The sequence below is a fragment of the Uloborus diversus genome, chromosome 8 (assembly GCF_026930045.1).
Source record: "Uloborus diversus isolate 005 chromosome 8, Udiv.v.3.1, whole genome shotgun sequence".
NCBI classification, from domain to species: domain Eukaryota; kingdom Metazoa; phylum Arthropoda; class Arachnida; order Araneae; family Uloboridae; genus Uloborus; species Uloborus diversus.
In genome coordinates this window covers 15,065,575-15,089,357 of record NC_072738.1, presented here as the reverse complement: position 1 = coordinate 15,089,357, position 23,783 = coordinate 15,065,575, and the positions used below count along the sequence as shown (strand labels likewise).

The following is a 23,783-nucleotide window of genomic DNA, read 5'->3' as shown; positions in this document are numbered from 1 at the left end:
CCATTCCCCCCCCCCCAAGTTCAATGGCGCAAATCCCCCCCCCCTTCTCCAAAAAATATCCTCGCTTTTGAATCGGGTTAAACATATCAATTTTTAGAGTGTTTGATTTCTAGTCAAATTCACGGAGGGGTGGAGGGGGGGGGGGGGTACTGCACCTTAATTTTTTTTTCAAATTTATGAATAATTACAGGGACAGTGGATTGAACTTTCTGGTTTGGAATGGAGTCATTACTAGATGTATACAATATGAACCTTGAAACGGAAATATAATAGTCACTTAAATTGGGGATCCGGGGGTTTCTCCCCCGGAAAGTTCGAAATAGTAGTTTTAAAAGCAGTTTTAGACGATCTCTGGTGATGTTAGGGGGATAAAAGTTTCGGTGGCCCCTTCCAGGTAATTTTTCAATATTGAAACTTCAAAAACGCAATTGTTAGATAGTCTGCCATTGTGTTAGGGAGAGGTGATGGGTTCGGGGCTTTCCTCCGATAAGTTTTCAAAATTGTTGTTCTAAAAACGCAGTTAGACTATCTGTGGTGATGGAAGGGAAAGAAGAGATTCGGGGGCTCGCTCCCGGAAAATTTTCGCAATTAAAGTCTTAAAAACGTTTTTTTGGGCTATATATGGTTGGGGGACAGGCATTTTCTGAAGTTGAAGCTCTAAAATCGCAATTGTAGCCTATCTTTGTGACGTTAAGAAAAAGAGTTTTCTGAAGCTCTCCCTTAATTTTCTCGAAATTGAAGCCCTAAAAACTAAATTTAAGGCGATCTTTAATAATGTTGACGAGAGTGGGGGAAGGGAGAGGGGCGCTTCACTTAAATTCTCGAACTTGTAGCTTTGAAAACAGTTTCGATAGATCTTGGTAATGTTAGTGGAAGGTGAATTTTGGTGTCATAATCCCGGCAATTTTTCGAAATTAGTACTCCAAAAACGCAATTCTAGGAACGCCTTTGATTGTGTTAATGAGAAAGGAGGGGAATCAGGGACTCTCTCCTATAAATTTTGCAAAATTGAAGTTCTAGAACTCAGTTTTGGATGATTCTTGATGATAAAGAGGGTATTATTTAGGCGTTACAGGCGCTTTCCTGGAATTTTTCCAAAATTGAAGTCGCATAGCCAAAAAAAGATGGATCACACAGTGATACCCTGTGACAGATATTTTTCGGAAATCCTTAAAAATGGATTCAGTTATTCAGCACTCAGCACTCATCGAAAATCAGAACTCGAGAATTTTAAGGAATCATATATCCTTCTATACATATCAGATATAGAAGACGGTAAAAATGACTTACGAAAAAAATTAAAATACCTTAAGTTTTAATCTGACTTAAGTTTATCTGAGGACTGTTCTACTTCTATCAGCGTAAACCAACATCACTGAAAGTGTTAATAAAAGTCATCTAATGATAAATTGAAACAATCAGTTTAAAAATGGTGGAGAAGATGATAGTAAAGTGAAATAAAAAATTCTACATGAACTTAAACTAGTTTATGAAGAAAATATATTAATTGTCTATTGGAGGGATGAAAAAAATATGTTATTCGCAAACTTCATAACTAGTTCTTAACGATTATCAAGGTGCAAATGAATCAATGAAAGACCAGAGCATAGTGGTCAGAATAATTACAAACAATACATGAAGAAGAGGGAAAAACTTTTTATTTCAGTCATTTTTTTGACCTCTCTGCATCTCATCACTGTCACACGTATTCATCTCGTGCAGAATTGTGCTACTTCCAGAAAATTTATAATAAATTTAAAAGAAAGCAAAGACACCAACTCCATCCCGTCTCTGATGTTCCCTTTATTGAAAAAGAGACACGGTCATTAATTTTTAGAAAGAGTACGTGAAAAAAGTATTATTCATGCATATATTTCTTGTTGAATAAGTTTAAATATTTTTTCCTTCCAAAAATCGAAAATTTCATGTTGTAAAGGAAAAAAAAAAAAAAAAAATTGGACACTCCCCCCCCTCCCAAAAAATTTTTTTTGATGGTCTGTGAGCACCCCTGGTATGTGTTTTTTTGTGTGTACAGTAGAACCCTCCCTAATTCGGTCCAATTTCGGTGGGAGGGGGGGGGGCTGCTTTAATTTAAAAATACACGATACGCCTATGGGGTCGGGGGATTTTGCTTGAAGATGTTTTCGGAAAATTCGGCATAAAATTTTTTTTGCTTCGATGAAAGGAGAACAGTAACTTCCTTCTTTTCATTTTCAAATAGAAAGGAAAACGGTAAAATAAAGAAAGATAATGTATGAAAGATTTTTTTTTTCGAAAAAGTTAAGAGAAGGGGGGAGGGGGAGGGTGCAAAAAATCCTTCAAGCTCATTGGCTGCAGTTTTTTAAGTTTGTTCGCTGGTTATAATTTAAAGAAGTAATTAGTTCCGTTTGAGGAAAAAATTCAGTAATTTTCTCTGTCTCTGATAATTTAAATAGAAATTATTGAGGTATAAACATCCGAGTTCATAGTCCATCAACTACAGTTAAATTTCAGATTAATGTTTTTCATAGATTGAACTAAATTTCATATAATAACAACATCTATCAGAACATAAATTCATGAAAACATTTCTATCCCAATTAGAAATGAGTTCTGTAATTTCCTCTGTCTGCGTAATTTGGCTAGCTAATATTTTTTTGTATTATATATTATCAATAAATGGCGCTGGAATTCTGAAAATAAGAAGTAAGGCAGGTCGCACTGAAATTTTGACGCTTCAGACAGTTATGACGGTGTGAGCAATTTCGCACGTATTCGTCTAACGCAGAGAAGGCGTAACCATAATTAGAAAGCAAACGTTTCCTGCTGCTGAATTTATTAACGCCTTTCTTCCACCTACACCGTTAAAAAGAAAGTCGCAAGAAAGTCCTAACTGCTTGTTATATTTCAAAAGCTAATAGGAAAACTGAAGAACGACCACGTCGTTTTCAAATTGTTTGGCCAGCAAGGGGGGTGTGTATTCAGTGGCGTAGCCTGGAGGAGGATAGGGTTTTTTTTTTTAACCTCCCCTCTCCACGAGGTTCACAATTATATGTATGAACACACATGCTATGGTCTAAAATAGCGCTGTTTGGTTTTTAATTTCGAAAAATTTCACATACTTCTCCCCCCCCCCATGAAAAATTTATCGCTACGCCACTGCATCTATTCAATACATAGAGAAAATCTGTTGCGTAAACCAAATGACTTCCTTGTAGACCTATTACATAATTACATTCTGTATTCTCAACAACTAAACAATGACTGCCTGTACTAATGTACGGGAGTACAGGGGCGGATACAGAAAACCATTTTAGGGGGGGGGTCATACTAAAGAACCCCCCTGAAAGAACCTACGGTTTAGGGTACGAAACAGGAGTAAGGCACATTTGGGGATAAACGTTGCAAATTAAATTCATAAGTTATGAAACGAAGTAGTAGTTCAAGTATTTACTTCCAAAAATAATTAATGAATTGAAAAGATACTGTAATCGTTTATATTTTATGCATATAGTGTTTGAACACAATGTGGACGGATACTGTTGTCGACGGTTTAGGGGGAGAGGGGCGGGGCTCATGACCCTCCTCTTGTATCCGCCACTGCGTGAGTAACCAGTTTTTGTTCTAAAATACATTTTTTTGAATGAATATTTTCAATTTTTAATGAATTTTGGAATATTTCTGCGCTTGTAAAGTCCAGTAAATTTGGAAAATTGTATTGCAAAACGAATATGGCATTTTTGCTGGCGCCCAAAGCCTGACATTGCTAAAGAAAACCCCAATTTTAACATGTAAATGAAGCAAAAATGCAATATAAAAGTATCTCAGAGCTAGAAGAATAACATTTTCATTTTAAAAACAATGTTTTAGACCAAGGCGCAGATTGCGCCATTGAAAATTTTAGGGGGGGGGGTGCTTTGAGGGGCATTATTTTCATTTGGGGGGATTTTGTTCTTTTGGGGGGCATCTTGATATTTAGGGGGGTTGCGCCCTTGATCTGGGGGGGGGGGTATCTTTACGTATGACCATTCAAAAATCTGGAGTAGGCGGTCTGGTGGGATCTATTCTTCTGAACTGCACATCAGGTTTTGAACTTTCATTAACCATTTTTAACATTTTTCAGGAAACATTAAATATTCGCACTCATTTGAAGCAACGAACGGGTTGATTATATTTTACATAAGTATACTCAGCAAAATTTTCTTGAATCTATTTTCTCGTATCTTGAATCATTTGCTTGGGACTAACATCGCCCATTAACCGACATTTCTGAGTAGGAAAACATTTTATTAGTATTTTTCCTGAAGATTGCATAATCCATAATCACCTCTAATTACCCCACATGTACGAGAGTCGGATGTTTAATGATCGTTTCGTGCTTCTTTCATTATGATTTTGTAGGTGCGAGAAAGATGCCTTTGAGATAAGTCTTCTGTGCCTCGGCATTTTACTTTTCCAAATAACAAAAACATCTTTCGCTAATGTTTGGTGTTCTGAAACCTCATATAAGGTACTTTTAATTTCTTAAGACGCTTAAAATATATATATATATATATATATATTAAATTGTTGATATGGAAGAAGTAATGTGTCGGTAATAATATTCGTTTGATTCTGTTCAGTGACGCTTATTTTTAACGGCTTTAACTTAAGGGACGAGATTTACTATTTTTTTATAACAGTAGAATAAATTGTTTGTGTTCTGCTAAAAGTGCATATACCGTCCCCATATACCGTCATTTACCGTGGATTATTTTAATTATCACTGCAGTTGTGTTTGATACATTTTATCATATTAAAATAAACTGATAGGCATATTTCCCTTTATATATTTAATAAATAAATCGTTTTTCTTTGAATATTTAATTATTTTTTATTTGCTGTTTCATGTAATGTTGCACAATGCTTTTCTTGTTCGTCACTTAAAAAGATAATTTATTTTTGATTCGCGAAACTGTCTATAAAATATCGTCTACACAGGGCAGCTGTCTGCTACATGATAAATAAATTATTATTATTATTATTATTATTATTATTATTATTATTATTATTATTATTATTATTATTATTATTATTATTATTATTATTATTATTATTATTACTATTTTAATTATTATTTTAATTATCATTACTATTACTACTATTATCATCATCATCGTTATTATTTTCATTACTATTTTGCTGGACATAGATCTCTGTTATTGATGCTGATTGTGAAAGCTTTAGTTATGATAATCTAAGATTAAAACTGACTTTAATATAGTTAAAAATTATGTGTAGTCCTTACGTTGAAAACAGCCATTTATTTTTGTTAAAAATTATCATTGAGCTTTTACTTTATTATTCGAAAACTATATACAGTGCGCAAAACATTTCTGCGAAAAGATGAGCATTTGCTTTTGCTTCATCAATCATTTCAAACCCGAATTTTACTTTGAAAGTTTTTTTTTTCAGCAACTTCTTTTGTCTTTAGTCTCAAAGAACAGGAGAAGTTTAAAACTCAGTTAGTTTGTAAAAAATAATTTTTTCCTGGTATAACCAGAGCCCGATCATCCTGATATTGGACACGGGGCACATTTCTATTTCAAGGCCCCCATAGGGTCTGACTAAGATTTTTGAAGATACTGGGCATGAAATTCATTTTGTGCTCCCATCCTGTTCCTGCTTATTCTGAAGCTATAAAATATTTCGTATATGGGGCATTCCAAGGTATTTTTAGCCTACTTTCCCAGTAAAAGTCAGAAAAAGAAGAGAAAAGCATGAAAGAAGGCTTAATGCATCTTAAAAATATCGTGAAAAACAAAAAAAAGTCAAAAATAAATAAAATAATTAAATGAATATTGAAAAATTAAAAATTGGAAAGTAGGGTATTGAGATGGGGAAAAATGTCTGTCGGTCTGTCTGTCTGTCTGTCTGTCGGTCTGTCTGTCTGTCTGTCTGTCTGTCGGTCTGTCTGTCGGTCTGTCCCCCCCCTAATAACTTTTGAATGAATAGTCCGATTCGAACAAACTTTTTTTTGTTCGAAAGATCTCGGCGAGGACACCTCATTCCCATATTTCACTTTTTGATTTGAACTATTTTTTGTTCAATTTTGAACAGTTCAAAAAAACTTAACATTAGCGCCTACGGAGAAATTCAAAGCAATTCCGAACTGTGAGGCGAATTTGCTTCAAACAAACTTTGTAGGAAAAAGCTTTTGATAAAAAACTTGTATATAAGATATCTTTTTGATTTGAACAATTTTCCGTTCAATTTTGAACAGTTCAAATCCCTTAACATTAGCGCCTACGGGGAAACTGAAAGTCAATGTAGATTCCGTACTTGAAGGCGGATTTACTTCAAACAAACTTTGTTGGAAATAGCTCTTGACGACCAACTCCCGACTCCGACTCCGAGAATTTAGGGGGACCTGACACTGACTCTGACTCCTGTTCCCGACAATTAATCGGACTCCGACTCCCCGACTTCGACTCTGACTTCGTAGCTTTGGCAAACATTTATACACGGAGGACAAATGACTGACTCCGATTCTTGGATATTTGACTCCGACTCTTTTATCCCAAAATGAGATTGACTCCGACTCCGACTCCGCTGCTGTGGTTTTAACTGTGAAATAATTATTGTTGATATGATTTGTTTTTATTTTCACGCTAAAGTTTTAATTTAGGTATTTAGTTTTCGGTGAATAAACTCGTAAAATATGCGCAGACGATTTTTTTTTTTTTGACAATGAAAATTATTTCTTTAAGTTGACATTTTATTGTTTTTTTTTTTATTTTGGTAAGTGCATTAATTCGTTTAAAAAATTATTTTTGGCAACAGGGGAAAAAGAAACGATTTTTTTAATATGATGTATTTATTTTAATGAACTTATTATTATTTTTTCGTTTTGAAAGCTGTTAAAAAAATTTTTTTAATGGAAAGAAGTGTAGTAGCTGCTTTGTTTAAAAGGTGCTGCTATTTTATTTGTTCGTTTTTTTTGAAGAAAAGTAAGGAATATTTTATTCCTAGAAATCAGCTTAAAATATTAAAAAATATATGTTTGAAAAAATTTGCGATTTTAGCTATTTTTGAGAATATTGATCAGGTACTAGAAAGTAGTATGGGTATACGGGAAAGTAGGCTCGTCTAGTTCTAGACGGAACTTCTTGTTAGCCTACTTTCCCAGTAAAAGTCAGAAAAAGAAGAAAAAAGCATGAAAGAAGGCTTAATGCATCTTAAAAATATCGTGAAAAACAAAAAAAAGTCAAAAATAAATAAAATAATTAAATGAATATTGAAAAATTAAAAATTGGAAAGTAGGGTATTGAGATGGGGAAAAATGTCTGTCGGTCTGTCTGTCTGTCTGTCTGTCTGTCGGTCTGTCTGTCGGTCTGTCTGTCGGTCTGTCTGTCTATCCCCCCCTAATAACTTTTGAATGAATAGTCCGATTCGAACAAACTTTTTTTTGTTCGAAAGATCTCGGCGAGGACACCTCATTCCCATATTTCACTTTTTGATTTGAACTATTTTTTGTTCAATTTTGAACAGTTCAAAAAAACTTAACATTAGCGCCTACGGAGAAATTCAAAGCAATTCCGAACTGTGAGGCGAATTTGCTTCAAACAAACTTTGTAGGAAAAAGCTTTTGATAAAAAACTTGTATATAAGATATCTTTTTGATTTGAACAATTTTCCGTTCAATTTTGAACAGTTCAAATCCCTTAACATTAGCGCCTACGGGGAAACTGAAAGTCAATGTAGATTCCGTACTTGAAGGCGGATTTACTTCAAACAAACTTTGTTGGAAATAGCTCTTGACGACCAACTCCCGACTCCGACTCCGAGAATTTAGGGGGACCTGACACTGACTCTGACTCCTGTTCCCGACAATTAATCGGACTCCGACTCCCCGACTTCGACTCTGACTTCGTAGCTTTGGCAAACATTTATACACGGAGGACAAATGACTGACTCCGATTCTTGGATAATTGACTCCGACTCTTTTATCCCAAAATGAGATTGACTCCGACTCCGACTCCGCTGCTGTGGTTTTAACTGTGAAATAATTATTGTTGATATGATTTGTTTTTATTTTCACGCTAAAGTTTTAATTTAGGTATTTAGTTTTCGGTGAATAAACTCGTAAAATATGCGCAGACGATTTTTTTTTTTTTTTGACAATGAAAATTATTTCTTTAAGTTGACATTTTATTGTTTTTTTTTATTTTGGTAAGTGCATTAATTCGTTTAAAAAATTATTTTTGGCAACAGGGGAAAAAGAAACGATTTTTTTATATGATGTATTTATTTTAATGAACTTATTATTATTTTTTCGTTTTGAAAGCTGTTAAAAAAATTTTTTTAATGGAAAGAAGTGTAGTAGCTGCTTTGTTTAAAAGGTGCTGCTATTTTATTTGTTCGTTTTTTTTGAAGAAAAGTAAGGAATATTTTATTCCTAGAAATCAGCTTAAAATATTAAAAAATATATGTTTGAAAAAATTTGCGATTTTAGCTATTTTTGAGAATATTGATCAGGTACTAGAAAGTAGTATGGGTATACGGGAAAGTAGGCTCGTCTAGTTCTAGACGGAACTTCTTGTTGACATTATGTAGAGTCCGTAACGTGAGCTTTTTTTGCCATAACTTTTTAATTTACCGTTTGATTTGCAAATTATTTTAATTTGAGCTGATGTGTTGGTAAGAAAAGATCAAAATAAAATAATATGCTAATCAAACAGTAAATTAAAAAGTTATGGCAAAAAAGGTCACGTTACGGACTCTACATAAATGTCAAAAATACCTTGGAATCCCCATATATATCTTGTGTATTAACACAAGCATGCTAAATTTGGCGGTAAATCATATCACAACATTTAAAAAGTAGAAGAAGTGTAGCATACGATAATTACATAAGATGTGGTTAAACTTTAACAGTTTTTACCGTAAATATTAAAGTTATCTGTGTTATAACTTTTGATAGTAAGTACAGATTAAACTTGGAGTGATTTTCAGATTTGCAAAGAGATTAAATTTTTAAGAGAAATTTTTATCAACAAATAAGATATTTTTTCCTTGTCTGGCATTTGCAAAAATATCAATGACATCATTGTACTCTAGATTCTGAGTGAAATGAACATTTATTTTTATTTAGCACGATAAATTAAGGGGATTTTGGGCCCCCCTGAAATCTAAGAGGAAGGGCCTGTGCCCCGCATGCCCCTGCGGTAATCGGGCTCTGGGTATAACTTCCTACGTTTCTCTAAATATATTTATTTATGTGTAGATAGATAGAAACATGCATTTCAAGCTTAAATCCTTTAATTATTCATTTGACTTATAATTCACGCTCAATGATGCCCACTTTGCTTATTCATTCTTATTGGCTTATTCATTCACTCCAACTGAATTCACAAGATCAAAAAGCGTTAGACTATTTTGCAACTCTAAAACTTTATTTACATATGCATAATTTTTTGGACTGTAAATATTTAATCTCTTTTAATTATATTCCATAGATGGCAGCACCAATTATAGGTTAAATGTTTTTAATAATAGTAATAAGGATATAAAAAATATTAAGGGAGAATTGAAAACAATGAAAATCTAAGAAAAAATGTTTCCCCTCGTTATTTTATGTGAGATCGCTTTATCTTTTATAATAATAGTTAAAAAAAAAGTTAGCTCGATGAAAATGTGCTCTGTAGTTTTTGGTAGTTAAAGTAGCTGCTAGATGGCAGCACGAATGTTTCTAATTTACTCAATTTCTCCCCTGCTGATTTTATCTCTGATTTCTGCTGTGTATGGATGCAATTTTGGGGCCCCTATTCGGACGTAAGCAGTTTTCATGTGCAGTTTCAAATCAATTTTGGAGCCTTTATATCGGGAGGACCCTTCGCAGTGGCAGCATGCAGGGGCGGATACTGAAAACGCACTTCCCCCTCCTCCCGTACGATGTTTAATAACAAAGTTTTTATAACTTTAATTTTGAAATGTTTTTAGGATCCCTTAAGGTTGACTAATCTACTATTAAGTTCATAAATATTATGCACTAATACTATACTTGGAATGTGGACGTAAACTCTCTTTAACATTTCAAGTCAATAAAGTACTAAACCCTATATAATTTTACCGAGATGCAATGAGATGAGCAGATTTAATCAGGAATCCAGGATCGAAACCCACCATTCTCATATCATACCCCAACATGCATCCACACATATTCTTTTGTTTTTATCAATTGTAGGGGGAAAAAATTAAAAAAATTAATTGAATTATTACTTAGCATTAGTTAATAAAATAAATTTATTGATAACGAATACTTAATTAAAATACTGGAGAGCACAAGAACAAATTTATTTTTCTAATAATTAAAAATAAAAACAGCGAGGTAAAATCATACTTTATGTTCACAATCAGTTCGTTTTTGCAGGGGAAGAAAAAGAGAAAATAAATTTTATTTTTTCATTTATTAAACCTGAAATTAATGTTACCTTTTGCTTGGAATTATTTTACGTACTATATAAATAGGAATATAGTCAATCAAAACATTCAAGGGTGATGGGAGGAGCCAGACCCCCTGGACCCTCCCTTTGTGTGCACCACTGTCCCTGCGAATACATTTGCATTATCTAGTCCCTCAAAAATGAACACCCACAAAATATGAACAGTTTTATTCAGTCCTATATGAGTGTTCAGAATATAGAGATTTTACTGTATAATTTAAATTATGTCCCAGGGGCGGTGAAACTTATTTACAAAATATTTCTGTTTTATTATTACAATATATTTCTATTCATTATGACAGAATATTGCTATTCATTATTACAGTATATTTATATTCTGTTAAGAACAAGCTTCTAGTATTATAAATCATTGCATTTATTTGACCTTTATCTTTCTCCCTTCCCCTAATTTCAAACATGTCCTGCTATGCTTTAATTTGTAAAATTTCTAGAATTTTAAAAACAAGAAAAATACTGGGAATGCCTTTTGTAATTTTCGTAAGTATACGCATAATTTTGATGTCATTTCGATTTTCTATTTAAAAGCGTATATTAAAAGAGGGGTGGGGGGGGGGGGAGGGAGGATTCAGATTTGTCCATTGAAAGTCACATTAATTAATAATGAGTTAAGGTAACAATTTTTGGAAAATATTGAAAATTGAAAGTCAAAATATGAAAGTTTTTTAGTCGGCACCGAGAAAACAATCATCACAATTTCAACCTTAATGCTATTAGCAAAATCGTAATAAAATTTAGTTTCGTTAAATTCGGTAATCTTTCTGATTGAAGTGTTCTGCGAGGAAAAATGCATATTATTTGTGTTAAAAAAACTTTCATTATGAATAGCTCCCGTTTCTGTAATAGTTTTTAATATAAATGACTAACTAAAATGATACACATCGTTAAATATGCGGTTATAGTTTTAGTAGTTGCTAGCGCTAAAAGATGGCAGCACAAATTCAAAATTGATTTTCTAATGCTTTTGAGATAAATTGCTCTTATATTAATGCGTAAAAACAATTTAAAAAAAAAAAAGACAGCCAAAATGTAAAAGGGTCTGAAATTCTTGGCAAGTTATTTTGTACAAACAATAAATACATCGAATTATTTTATTTTTTTTCTTTTAGAAAACTCTAAAGATTTCGTCTATTTACTTCTAAAATAAGTCTTAAAACTCATTTTGGTACGAATAATTTTAATATACAATTTTACTGTCATCGGAAGTATTATTGGTTATTCCATGAGCACTAATTATTCTATTTTCAAAACATTTCAAAGTGAGGGGGGGGGGGGAATTACAAAATAAACATTTTACTGCAAGTTTCACTTTACAGATGGCAGCACCAAATAAATGATAGGACCCCAAAACAGTCAAATAAAAGCAATAAGCAATCGTGATTGCTCAAAAAAAAAAAAAAAAAAAAAAAAAAAAAAAAAAATTGAATTTTGACATCTTGAGTTTAAATTATGTTTTTCGCAATCACGAGTGTGTTTGTGTGTAGGGAGTATGTGTATGTGTGTGTAGACATGTGTGTTTGTGTCTGTGTGCTGGCATAAGTGTGCGGGTAGTTTTGTATATGAATGTGTGTGTGTGGGGGAGGGCGGGGGTATGTGTATGTGTGTGTAGGCATATATGTTTGTGTCTGTGTGCAGGCATAAATGTGTGGGTAGTTGTGTGTATGTGTTTGTGTGTGTGTGTGTGTGTGTGTGCGTGCGTGCATGTGTAGTTGTGTATGTATGCGCGTGTGTAAGACAAGGATGCAACCTGGAGACGGCTTTCGCTATAGGAGCAGCACCGTGAGGACCCTGTCGACGGTGATGCTGCAAAGGGTGGCGGTGGGAAAATAAAATGATAGGACATCAAAACAGTCAAGTGAGAACAATAAAAAAAAAAAGAAATTAATTTGAATTTTGACATCTTGAATTCAAATTATGTTTTTCGCAATCACGAGTGTGTGTTTGTGTGTGGGGGGTATGCGTGGTTGTGTGTAGGGAGTATGTGTATGTGTTTGTAGGCATGTGTGTTTGTGCCTGTGTGCTGGCATAAGTGTGTGGGTAGTTGTGTGTCTGTGTTTGTGTGTGTGTGTGTGTTTGTGTGTGTGTGTGTGCGTGCGTGTGTGTGTAGTTGTGTATGTACGCGCGTGTGTGTAGGACATGGATGCAACCTGGAGACGGCTTTCTATATAGGAGCAGCATCGTGAAGAGCCGGTCGACGGTGATGGTGCGGAGGGTGGCGATGGGAAAATAAAACGATAGGACATCAAAACAGTCAAATGAGAACAATAAGCAATCGTGATTGCTCAAAAAAAAAAAAAAAAAAAAAGAAAAAAAAAAATTGAATTTAAATTTTTGGCATCGTGAATTCAAATTATGTTTTTCGCAATCACGAGAGTGTGTATGTAGGCTTGTTTGTTTGTGTGTATGGGGTAGGTGTGTGTTGGCCATAGGCGGATTTAGGCCGAAATATTTGGGGGTGCAACAATAACAGGGATCTGGGAAGGAAAAGGGGATATTCCCGGTATAACAAGGCAGTGGCGAAATCAGAAAATAATTTTAGGGCGGGACACCCTTTTAAGTCTAAAAAACGCGATATAAATCATATTTAGTAAGATTAGGGGATGGGCAATTCTTAACATTTCTAACTGCAGAAAGTCTGAAACGAAAGTTGATATTAGAATGAATCTAGCTACTAGTTTGGAATGGGATTCACGCCCCAGAAAAAATTTGGAATAGTAGTTTTAAAAACGCAGTTTTATAGTTATTGGTGATATTTTAGGGGTAAGAAAGGTACGTGTGAGTCCAAGGCCGTTTTTAGAAATTTTAGTCTTATAGATGTGATTATAGTCCATATTTATAGTTTGGGTTAGAATGAGACTCATATACTGTCTCCAATCGATTTTTTGAAAAGCAGATAGAAATACGTACCCCCCTCCCCTCCCCCACGCTACTCTTTAATTTTTCATAATTGAAGTTCCAAAAATACTATGGAGGACAATTTTTGTTGCTGTTACCGGACGGGGTGTTCTGGAACGCTCCGCTGGAAAATTTTCGAAATTGAAGTCCTAAAAATGAAGTTCTTTCGCAATACTCCATGGTATTAAAAAAAAGGGTTCTCCCACTTAAATATTTCGAAATAGTAGTTTTTAAAACCAAAATATTAACACTCTTTGATGATATTAGAGAAAGGGGGTCGGTGGCCCTTGTTCGAATATTTTCCAAAATTAAAGTCTTAAACACATGATTGTAAGACCATATTTTTGGTAACGTTAGGGACACTGCAGTTTTTCAAAACTGAAGCTCCAAAAACGCAATTTTAAACGATTTTCGATGTATTTAGGTGATTAGAAGATCTTCCTTGGAAATTTTGTGAAAGTGAATCCCAAGAAACGAAATTTGATGTACTCTGTAATAACTTTGGCTGGAGAAAGGGCCTTGGAGAAGAAAAAGTTTGAGGACTAATTGGGGGAAAAAAAACGAAATAGAAAAAATGAAAAAAAAAAAAAAAAAAAAAAGGGAGGGGGAGATATGAAAGAAAGAGGATCGTGCGAGGAGGTGGGAGGAGGCACACAATTCGCCGCCAATAATCTGAAGCTGTTGAAAAATTTAAATGTCAATATTTCTTTTTGAAAGAAATTAAGATTTTTTCCCAACATTCTTTTTTTTTTTTTTTCGTAAAATAACTGCGTTTTCTCAAAATGAGATCTTTTCTTCTCTTCAATAATAAAGAATTGAAAAAAAAAAAAAAAAAATCTACTCAGCATTTTGTGGGGATGGTCACCAGTCTTGTGTTGCTTATGTGTATCTGTATGTGTGTGTAGGTGTATGTGTGTGTATGGGTGTGTATAGTTGTGTATGTATGCGCGTGTGTGGAGGACATGGATGCAACCTGGAGACGGCTTTCGCTGGAGGAGCAGCATCGTGATGAGCCGGTCGACGGTGATGGTGCGGAGGGTGGCGGTGGGAAAATAAAATGATAGGAAGCCAAAAACAGTCAAATGAAAGCAATAAGCAATCGTGATTGCGCAAAAAAAAAAAAAAAAAAAAAAACTTCGCCGAAATGTCAAATTTTTCAGAACATAAAAATTTGTTTTACTTTGTGTATCTGTTTATGAAATATTATTTAGCACAAGCAGTAACTCTTAGTTTATGTATTCATTGTTTAGGCATTGGTAAATCAATTGTTTTACTTAAACAAGCTACACTTGTTTAATAAAATTATTACCAAGTGTTTGTGACACCTCAAAATACTTTGGGGTAAACAATGTTTAAGACTAATTCATGTCTAAGTGTTTCTTCGCGGAAAGTTATTGTATACATAATCCATCAATCCTAAGAAAAATGTGAGTTAAGTTGGTAGATTTTTAGCCTTAGCAAAATTTTGTACTTTTTTTTTTGCCCCCCCCCCCCTCCCGCTTTTCAGTCCCAATCGGCGCCTCTGTAACTCAAAGAACAAAAGAAATATAAATGAGTAAATTAATATAATTTTTCTAATCAAGAATTGACTGAGGATTATAATTTTTGCATAAATTTCAAATACCAACAAAATGCTGTGTTGACCATCATTTTCTTCTTTTCTTTTTATTTAAAACAGATAATTAAGAAAAAAAACATCACATAACCTTTGATAGGAAGTTTGGAAAAACCTTCTAGAAACGCACAACGTGTTACCCGTTAAGATTATATAGAACATTTGATGGTTAAAGATGTCCTACTTTATTTAAGTTGGAGAATATTTGACAGTGTGGTTGCACTTCTGGGTTTTATTTGTCGACAGATTTCTTTTAACGACCGGGCGAGAAGAAGTGTATTATCAGTGCAAGAAAAAAATGGCGCAGTTGAAATATCCAAATTCTTTGCGTTGTAAATACAATGTAAATAGAGATCATCTTATCTGTAAACTCTTGAATGTATCGATGTATCGAAAATTTGCATTTTTCTTTTTTTTTTGAGTTATCATGTGTCTTTTGATAATTATTTTTTAGTGAAAAGATATTAGACGAAATTTTACCTTTTTGCTCCAATGGCGTCGTAGTTATAACGTATTTTGATGTGCCAAAGTCAATGCACATCTGTCAAGTTCTTGACAGACTTTTAACCTTTTTTATGACAAAAAATAATGCTAAATTCTCGATAAATTTGACATAAAAATCAAGTTTACGGAATTACTTTTCTCTTCGATATTCAAGGAAAAGTGTTATGTTACTGGACGAGCCAATAAAAAAAGAAAATAATTTGCCTCCTTGCGACATCCAAAGTCAAGGTGGGAATAATAAGAATTGAATGCTTAAAAAAATAATTAAAAAAATAAAATATAATATAAAATAAAATAAAAGAGAGAGGGAAAAATATTTCGTTTGGAGCTCTTTGTTCCTTGTCAATATGAGATCGTTTTTAACTTTTCCAAATTTTTTTCTCATTCTTTTTATTAGTCACAGCGATTGCTAGATGGCAGCACGAATATTTGCGATTGGTTCCATTACGTGGAAATTTTGGGACAAAGTGGAGGGGTTATATACATTGAAAAACATCCATTTCTCTTTTTAATTAAAATATTTTGTTAACTCTTCTTCAGAGACATGTGTTGAGTTTCTAGAAAATATTTTTATTTTCGTTCAGAAACTGGAACAGAGTTTAAGGTTTTGAAACTGTGTTTGTGTTGTGTGCTCAATCAGGGTTCCCACGGGTCCTTGAAAATGCATTGTAAAATGCTTTATTTCAGTGACCTGTTACAAAGGAGAAAGCACCCATTTAAGTGCGTAATTTGGAGCAAAAATCTTAGTTATTTTGACAAGGGATTTGTTTTTGATTTTGTTTAGCATGTCCTTAAAAAAATGAAAAATTGTTTCCTCTCCTTTTCTCTTTAATTTTCGAAGCCCATTAATTTCCTTTACTGAAATTTGATATTTCAATGAATTTCTAAGAAAAACTGCCCATATTAGTTTATACTTTGATTCTTCTCCTTTTTCTCAATTTACATTTATTAAATATTTTTTAAAAACTTTTCCTGCTCGCATTCTCTCAGTTTTCTTTTGTTTTCTTTTTAAAACTGATCTTATATTTTTAACTGCTGTGGAAAACTACCTGTTTTTGTTATGTTTTAGTTTGATTGAAGAGTTATTTTGATAATTTCACACTTACCAGCTTTAATGCATCATTGAAGGCTTGTCAACTACTTTACATTTTGTTAAGTTTCTCTGCAAAAACAGAAACTCTGCAATAAAGTTAGTTTGCTTTGCATTTCCAGTTAAACTCATTAAACGAGATTTTTCATGCAATCGTGAAAAATGCTCCTCATAAGAGTCCAACCACGCAAATAAAATACCATATACTAGTTAAGCTCTGGTTTCCTAGAAGCGATATCAGCGAGCTTTGGCGTCGCTTCTCGGCGTGACGCTGAAATCAAAGTCAATTGATTCCGACGTGGCCACTCACGACGTCGATTTAGCTCGGGCGCGCATGCGCAGAGGAATCAAGTTTTCCTCTCAGCGATAAGCGACGCCGAAGGTCGGCGATTCGCTCCTAGGAAACCAATGCTTTAGAGAGCATGAAACAACGTTTTAGCTCTCATACACGGGTTACGGAGTTATAAGGAACCCCTTTTTCACTGCAAATTGCAAAAGAAGCGAGCGTATGGATTGCATGCACCTTTCTTATGAATTTGTGCGTCAAAACGTTGTTTTATATTCATTTATTTTTCAAGTATTTATACAGTTCTTACTTTACACCGATATTTGAAATATTACTTACAATTTAAGGTTCTGAATAGGGAAATGACCTACTCCCTTTTGCTGCACCATTGATTGTAGTAAGAGTATAAATGATAATGTATTACTTTTTGTTCATGTGTTATTGAACGATTCTATAACTAAGAATTATTTTAACTAATTTTTTTTTCCTGTCTCAGCATGAGAAAAAGCTTCGAAGATTGATCACGAACAACTTATCAACATATAAAGTTTTCGATCTTAAGTTGGACAACCCTGAGCATTCATTTTCCGTTTGACAATAAACCGAAAATCGGTAAACCGAAAGCTTTCGGCTGACACATTCAACTTTTCACGCAGTATAGAAACCACTTTGCTTGCCATTTTCGAGTCGAATTTAAGAATTCCAAGCTATTTATAATCCTAATACTATTTAAAAGAAGTGAACTCCATGTATAGCTTTCTGTTCAATATTATTTTGTCTCACTTTGTATTTCTCTTACGACACCAGTTTTTTTTTTTTTTTTTTTGTGAATGAACGATATCGAAGTTTTGTTACTAGACTTCCACCGCTTCGAAAAGTCTCATGTATTCTTACAAATGTACAATTTGGTATAGTTTTGGTATGTATATACCAAAAATACCATGCATTTTTGGTATATACGTACCAAAAATCAAATATATTAGTCCGATCGATTAGGTACCGAGCTCATGGCCGAAGGATTGCGGGTTCGATACTGACCGGTCGAAGATCTTTGCTGTCCGCTAATGGGGTCGTTTCCGAATTTTTAAAAGTATTTTTTTCTGAAAGAACATACTTAAAAACATAGGATCTAACTATTGTTTAAATAATTTGTTTAAGTTTAATATTAAAAAAAAAAATACTTAAATCGGTGAGCTTTCATTGTTTACATTTCTTGCCGATGACATCACAAATGATGAAATGCCACTCTGTGTTGCCATTCACAGTTTCATTGTTTACATTTCTTGCCGATGACATCACAAATGATGAAATGCCATTCTGTGTTGCCATTCACGGATCAAAATATTTAATTCGCATCTTTACTCACGGGTATTGGCAACGATATGGTTGGTAGCAAGCATAGAGCGCAATTTTAATTCGCTTCTTGATTATCATAACGTGGAAACGCGGTACAAAGATGCGCCAAAGAGCGTCATTTGTGACGTCATCAAGACCACGCCTTGTTTGAAAAATCGGACAGTTTAAAAAATTCATCAAAAAATAACTGTTGGGAAAATGAAAGAATTTTCTGGGTTCATGTTATTTTTCTTTTTTTTTTGCTTATTCTATCAATTTCAGTGACTAAAAGTACTACTTTTGACTGAAGGAAACAATCCAATTGCGACTGATGCAATTAGGGTCGGGGTCAGAAAACCCTTCACGTTTCTTTAATGCTGCAAATCCATACCTCTGGAGATTCTAAATCAGGGGTGTCTCGGTTCTTTTTCCAGATGACAAATATCGAGATATCGTGGGCAGTGCCTCCATCTACCGTGGGTTATGTGCGTTCTGAAATAAATGAAACTTCCACCCTCATGGTGCTCATCAATTGGAAAAAAATCTCCTGTCAAAAAGCGACTTATATAGTACGGCTTTGAGAACAAAACGCTTAACTTTGGACCAGCTTATTTATGTTTGGGATAAAAGAGAATTGTTTCATACTGGCACAATAATAGCATGCATTGCCAATAAAGGTATCGCCAAGAATCGTTATTGGCAATGCTCATGTCTGTTTTCCTCATCTCTATTTCAAGAAATAAAATAGTTTAATCTCCCCCAGTCATCGGGAGTCTTCTAGCAGACACATGCTGTAGTCACTAGGGTAACGGCACCAGTCACAGACATGCTTAAAATATCGCTCTTAGGTTAACTCAGTTTTTTGGGCCTTTTAATGTATTTAGATTTTTTAGAACTATTTTTCTCTCATGCAGCAACATCTCACCTAACGTTTGTCTGCTTCTGGATCCTCTGAATTTAGTCTATTTTTATTTGCTCAATTTCGAAAAAATGTCCGCACCCCAGTAATAGACACCGAAAAATCTGATGATACCCAGTAACAGCCAGGATGAAGAAAGGGGGAGTAATAGACAAAATTCCCTTTTTTCTCTTCAAAATTAGCAAAAGTTCTGCATTTTTAGAACTAAAACCTTATTAATTCAAATGAACAAAAAACAGCAGCTGATCTCGTAGTGGCTGTTCATAACCTTCTACCACTACCTCGTAAATACAAACTGGCTGATAAAACTCACCCTCATGTCTGCACCGTATTCATTGGCCATAGCAACATCAGTTTTACCTGCCTAAAAGGTTGAATATTTAAATCCAAACTTATGACTGTCTGTTACTGGACCCTTGTCTGTTACTGGTGACCTTACCCGTCTCGGTTTTTCGAATGGGTAACAATACAGGGTGTATCAGTACAGCGTTAACAGACTTTCAGGGCAGATAAAATACACGTAGATGATGAGAAACCACATAGCAATGCATGGTCGGAAACGCTTCCCTGGCGCGGTAGTGACGGTACAAATCATCCAAAAGACAAGACACGAATAAGAGAAGAAAAAAACATAATTATTATCCTTAGTACAGCAAAAACTAAGAAAAAAGGCCCCATACGCCAGATGCATGTCAGCGAGCTCAGTGTTCGTGCAACGTTTCATCCTACTACCATTCTGTCGGCAGGTGAAACGCAGGTTTTGTTTGTCGCGCTTCATAACGAGCGCGACAAACAAAAACCGCGTGTGCACATGCATCGTCATTTGATGCTTCGGTTTACGTAGCGACATCTATTGTGTACACCAGACAAAAATTTACCAGCATTTTTGCTGCGTTAAAAATATAAACATATTTTCCCCTCTTATTAGTATTCTGTGTTGTGCTTTGTGTCATCAGTATCGCAGGGATGCCCACCCCCCGTAAGAGCAAGGGCGCACCCCCTTAAAAAGCGAAGATCCCCTCTAAATCAAGCGCCCCCCCCCCAAAGTGCAAAATACCTCTCAAAACAACCACCCTAAGAATTTCAATAGCGCAGTCTGCCCCCTTAGTGGGCACCACTGACTATGGTGTCAGGAAAGCGTTTCCGACCATGCATTGCTATGTGATTTCCCATCGTCTAGGTGTACTCTATCTGCCCTGAAAGTCTGTAAACGCTGTACTGATACAACCTGTATTCAATACCATGAGTTTTTCTTGTTTTCAGTCACTTCTATCCTCGATCGGAAATAATGTCCTTCCTTGTTTCTTCCAGGATCCTAGTCCGTCTGCACGCAGCAAAAAATTCCTCCTATCATGATGTCCTCACAAGCTAAAGTAATCGAGAAGCTGAAGCAAAGCATCCACCCGCAGGAGAAGGGTTCGGAGAGCAAGAAGGAGGAGGGAACAGACGAACTCCTCCCTTACATGATGGACTACTTGACTCCTGCCATGGTTGAGGAGGCCAGGACGCTGCTCAAAGAGACGGACGACGTGAGGACGCTGGCCTTGGAAGAGCTAAGGAAATACATTGAAAGTGAGTGACACCCAAGAATACAGAAAGCCATAGGTGTCGTCCAAAAACGATGTCACGCATTGACGTGGAGGGGGGGGGGGGCGTAAAAGTGTGACAGTGACGGTTTGTGATGAAAAGGGAAAGGGTTAAATAGACGTGATACGAAACATATTTTTTCAATGAAAATATATTTATAAAAATAGCCTGACATTTGACAAGAGTAGAGGATAAGGTCATATGTGACACATTGCGTTAAATTGAGGAGGGACTAAAATATTGGAGAAAATGTGACACCATTTATGAGCAAACCCTTATTTGACTTTAACAAGGAAATATATGAGGCAGTGAGAAGCAAAGGGATGTAAATAAATATTTTAAAGCTTTTAGCCAAATACCATCAGGTTTCGAAACATAGGTAGGCAGTTAATGAATAATGTTTCGAAGTCATACTGTATAGCAGCACCTACTAAGGCTACTATTGACAAAACTTGTTGCAAAACAGATGAGAGTTTCCCCTACCGTTTGTACTAATTATCTCTAAATTTTAAATTCTGCCAACTAGACTTTGCTTTTAGGTGCTTCTTATGTGCAAAAACTAGTCAAACCTCGGTATCTCAGCAGTGAGATTCCAGCTCAAAATCTTACTTCTTTTTTTTTTTGTTGTTGTTGTTGAAATCCAAATGAGCTCTTCACACAAACTTGTCAAGAAGAACTATTCTTTCTCTCTTCCTCATCATTAAAAAAAAATCCTTTGTCTTTCCCAACCGATGTTATAGTGTTTTAGTTGATTTTGTTTCAAAACATTGTTTTTGAACTTCAATGCATTTTTACCCTCAGAGGAAGCAAATCTCGTGACCCCAACTGATGATCTTTTCCTGCTATCCTTCCTGCGCTCCCGCAAGTTCAACGTCAAGAAGGCCTTCAAGCTGCTGCAGAATTACTGGTGTTTCCGGAAGGACTATCGTTTCATTTACGACACCAGTCAGAAAGACAGCGTTGCCAGGCTCATACTCAGGAATTTCCTAGGAATGTTACCTTACCGAGACCGCAATGGATGCGTTGTCCTCATCATGAAAATTGGTAAGTCCTAAAATACGGCAGCGCACTAAGCCATTAATGCTCCCGTCGTAGCCAAGAGTAACTATTGCACATCCAGATATCTTTGAGATAAGACAGAGTTCTTACGAAATTCGAGAAAGATCTAATTTATACAATTTAATACTTTTTTAAGGCTTCCGGAATGGATTTTAATGACATGAGCCATCTCTTTTAAGGATATCTCGAACCTGTTGCCCCACCCGACATACCAGTTAACCAGACAGGGCTTCTCGAGGGAAGGCTAAGTACAACCAGGATTTTCTCCTGGTGGCAGTATGTTATGGCAACCCACATACATAGTTATCTGTATACCAGGCTGTATACGTATTATCATATGGCTGGCAACGTTGCTTAAAACCTTCTATTCTGGGTGTGTTTTTAAAAGCTCTCCCCAGTTTGCAAATCAACAATGTGGTAAAAGCTTTAATTTCTATGATGTGGCAGATCTATCAAAGATATCCAAAAGCACCTAATGTGTATTATAAGACCTGTTGTGAATTAAATGTAAAGTTTGAAATAGAATTTGACCACGAAACGGACTATTTCATAGCTCTTAAGCTACACACTGACATTCGCTGGTTGCGCGTTTGCATGTTGGTGTATTGTGTAGATATGTCTAGTGTAGATATTTCTTCATATTAAAGTTTTGCAACACGACAGAAATGTCAAGGATTTTCTGAAAGACCTAAATGGCATAGTATGATAGATCTATTAAGGATATCTTGATGGATCTCATTTGTAAATTTCATCAACACAGAAATTGAAGGCCTTAATGGTGTATTAAATCATGTCATTACGTTTATTGAAAAATAGCTCTAAGGTTGGAAGGACCACTGATAAAATCTTAGATTATATTATTATCTATTTTAAACATGTTGATGTACTTAAAAGAGAGATAACAACTTGATACTGCAGTTGGAAATCTTCATTTCACCAAAAGGGTCACTTTACGTATGCTTCCCCTAATCTTTTCAGTTTGTGAATGTTTTAAGTGTAGCCTCTAATATCAATACTACAATGATGTTTTGTGGACACTTTTCGAGAAACCTGTTTGAGACAATCAGTACATGAATATTTACATATCCTGATATTATTGCTTACCATGCATATCCATGTCATGAATACATATATATGTTATGTATCGCATTTGTTATTAAATGCTTTCGAATAAATAATCTCGATACTTGACCCCCCATCCTCCCACCAAAGAAGAAAAAACTGATATTACGCAAAAAATTTGCACTCATAGTCTGAGGTCTCCCAACATTTATACTCAAGGGCCGGTCACATGGCAAATTTTTGGAGAAGAGACGAGCCAACAATATTTCAGTTCAAATAGTCGTACATCTCTTAATGGTCTTAATTAAGCGCTCAGTGGTGGTTTTGAAATTTTCTGAACTTAGTTTCTTTTTTTTCAACACTCTCCAAAAAGTATATAAATATAAAATCAAATGGGAAAATGTTCTTCTCAGTTTTTAAGTTTCCCGCGAGCCGGACAAAATCCGTTCTCCAGCCGGAGGATGCGTATCGTATGTTTGAGAGCCCTGCCCTAAGTTATTACACATTCGAAGAAGTTTAAACATTAAGACATTTCTGTGATAAACACGATGCGTTGAAAATAATGGATACACTTTTGCATATCTTCACAGGCAATTGGAATCCAGATGAAGATACATACGAAGACCTGTTTCGGGCCATCAGTGCAGTTTTGATCCACTCCAATAAGTTCGCAGCAACGCAAGTGGCCGGATACCGCATGATTTTCGATGCCCGGCATCTAACTTGGGCACAGTTAAAGTACTGCACTCCTGCAAATATTTTGCTGCTAGTCAAATCAACCCAAGTAAGTTAGCAGTAAAAATACTTTTCCTCCAACAACTTCCTCCTTAGTTGTCTAAGGCCTTACCGGGGAATCACAGAAACAATGAAAAAAATAAATAGAATAAATAAATAAATAAATTTAAAAAAAAATAAATTCTGAAATTTTGAATTCAAATTATGTGTTTCGC

General features: G+C 35.0%; 1 protein-coding gene across 2 annotated transcripts in view; it reads left to right on the top strand.

Moving 5' to 3' along the window:
- LOC129227695 (clavesin-1-like) overlaps positions 1-23,783 on the top strand; it is a 72,557-nt gene that overhangs the window by 40,081 nt on the left and 8,693 nt on the right. Inside the window, exons 1-4 of one of the 2 annotated variants that reach the window (XM_054862289.1) lie at positions 4,351-4,489; positions 20,437-20,697; positions 21,514-21,756; positions 23,424-23,617. In XM_054862289.1, the coding sequence (XP_054718264.1) occupies positions 20,478-20,697; positions 21,514-21,756; positions 23,424-23,617 (657 nt within the window). In that variant the 5' untranslated portion in view covers positions 4,351-4,489; positions 20,437-20,477. Of the gene's footprint in view, positions 1-4,350; positions 4,490-20,436; positions 20,698-21,513; positions 21,757-23,423; positions 23,618-23,783 lie in introns of those variants that run through there. The other variant, XM_054862290.1, reaches the window with a different exon arrangement.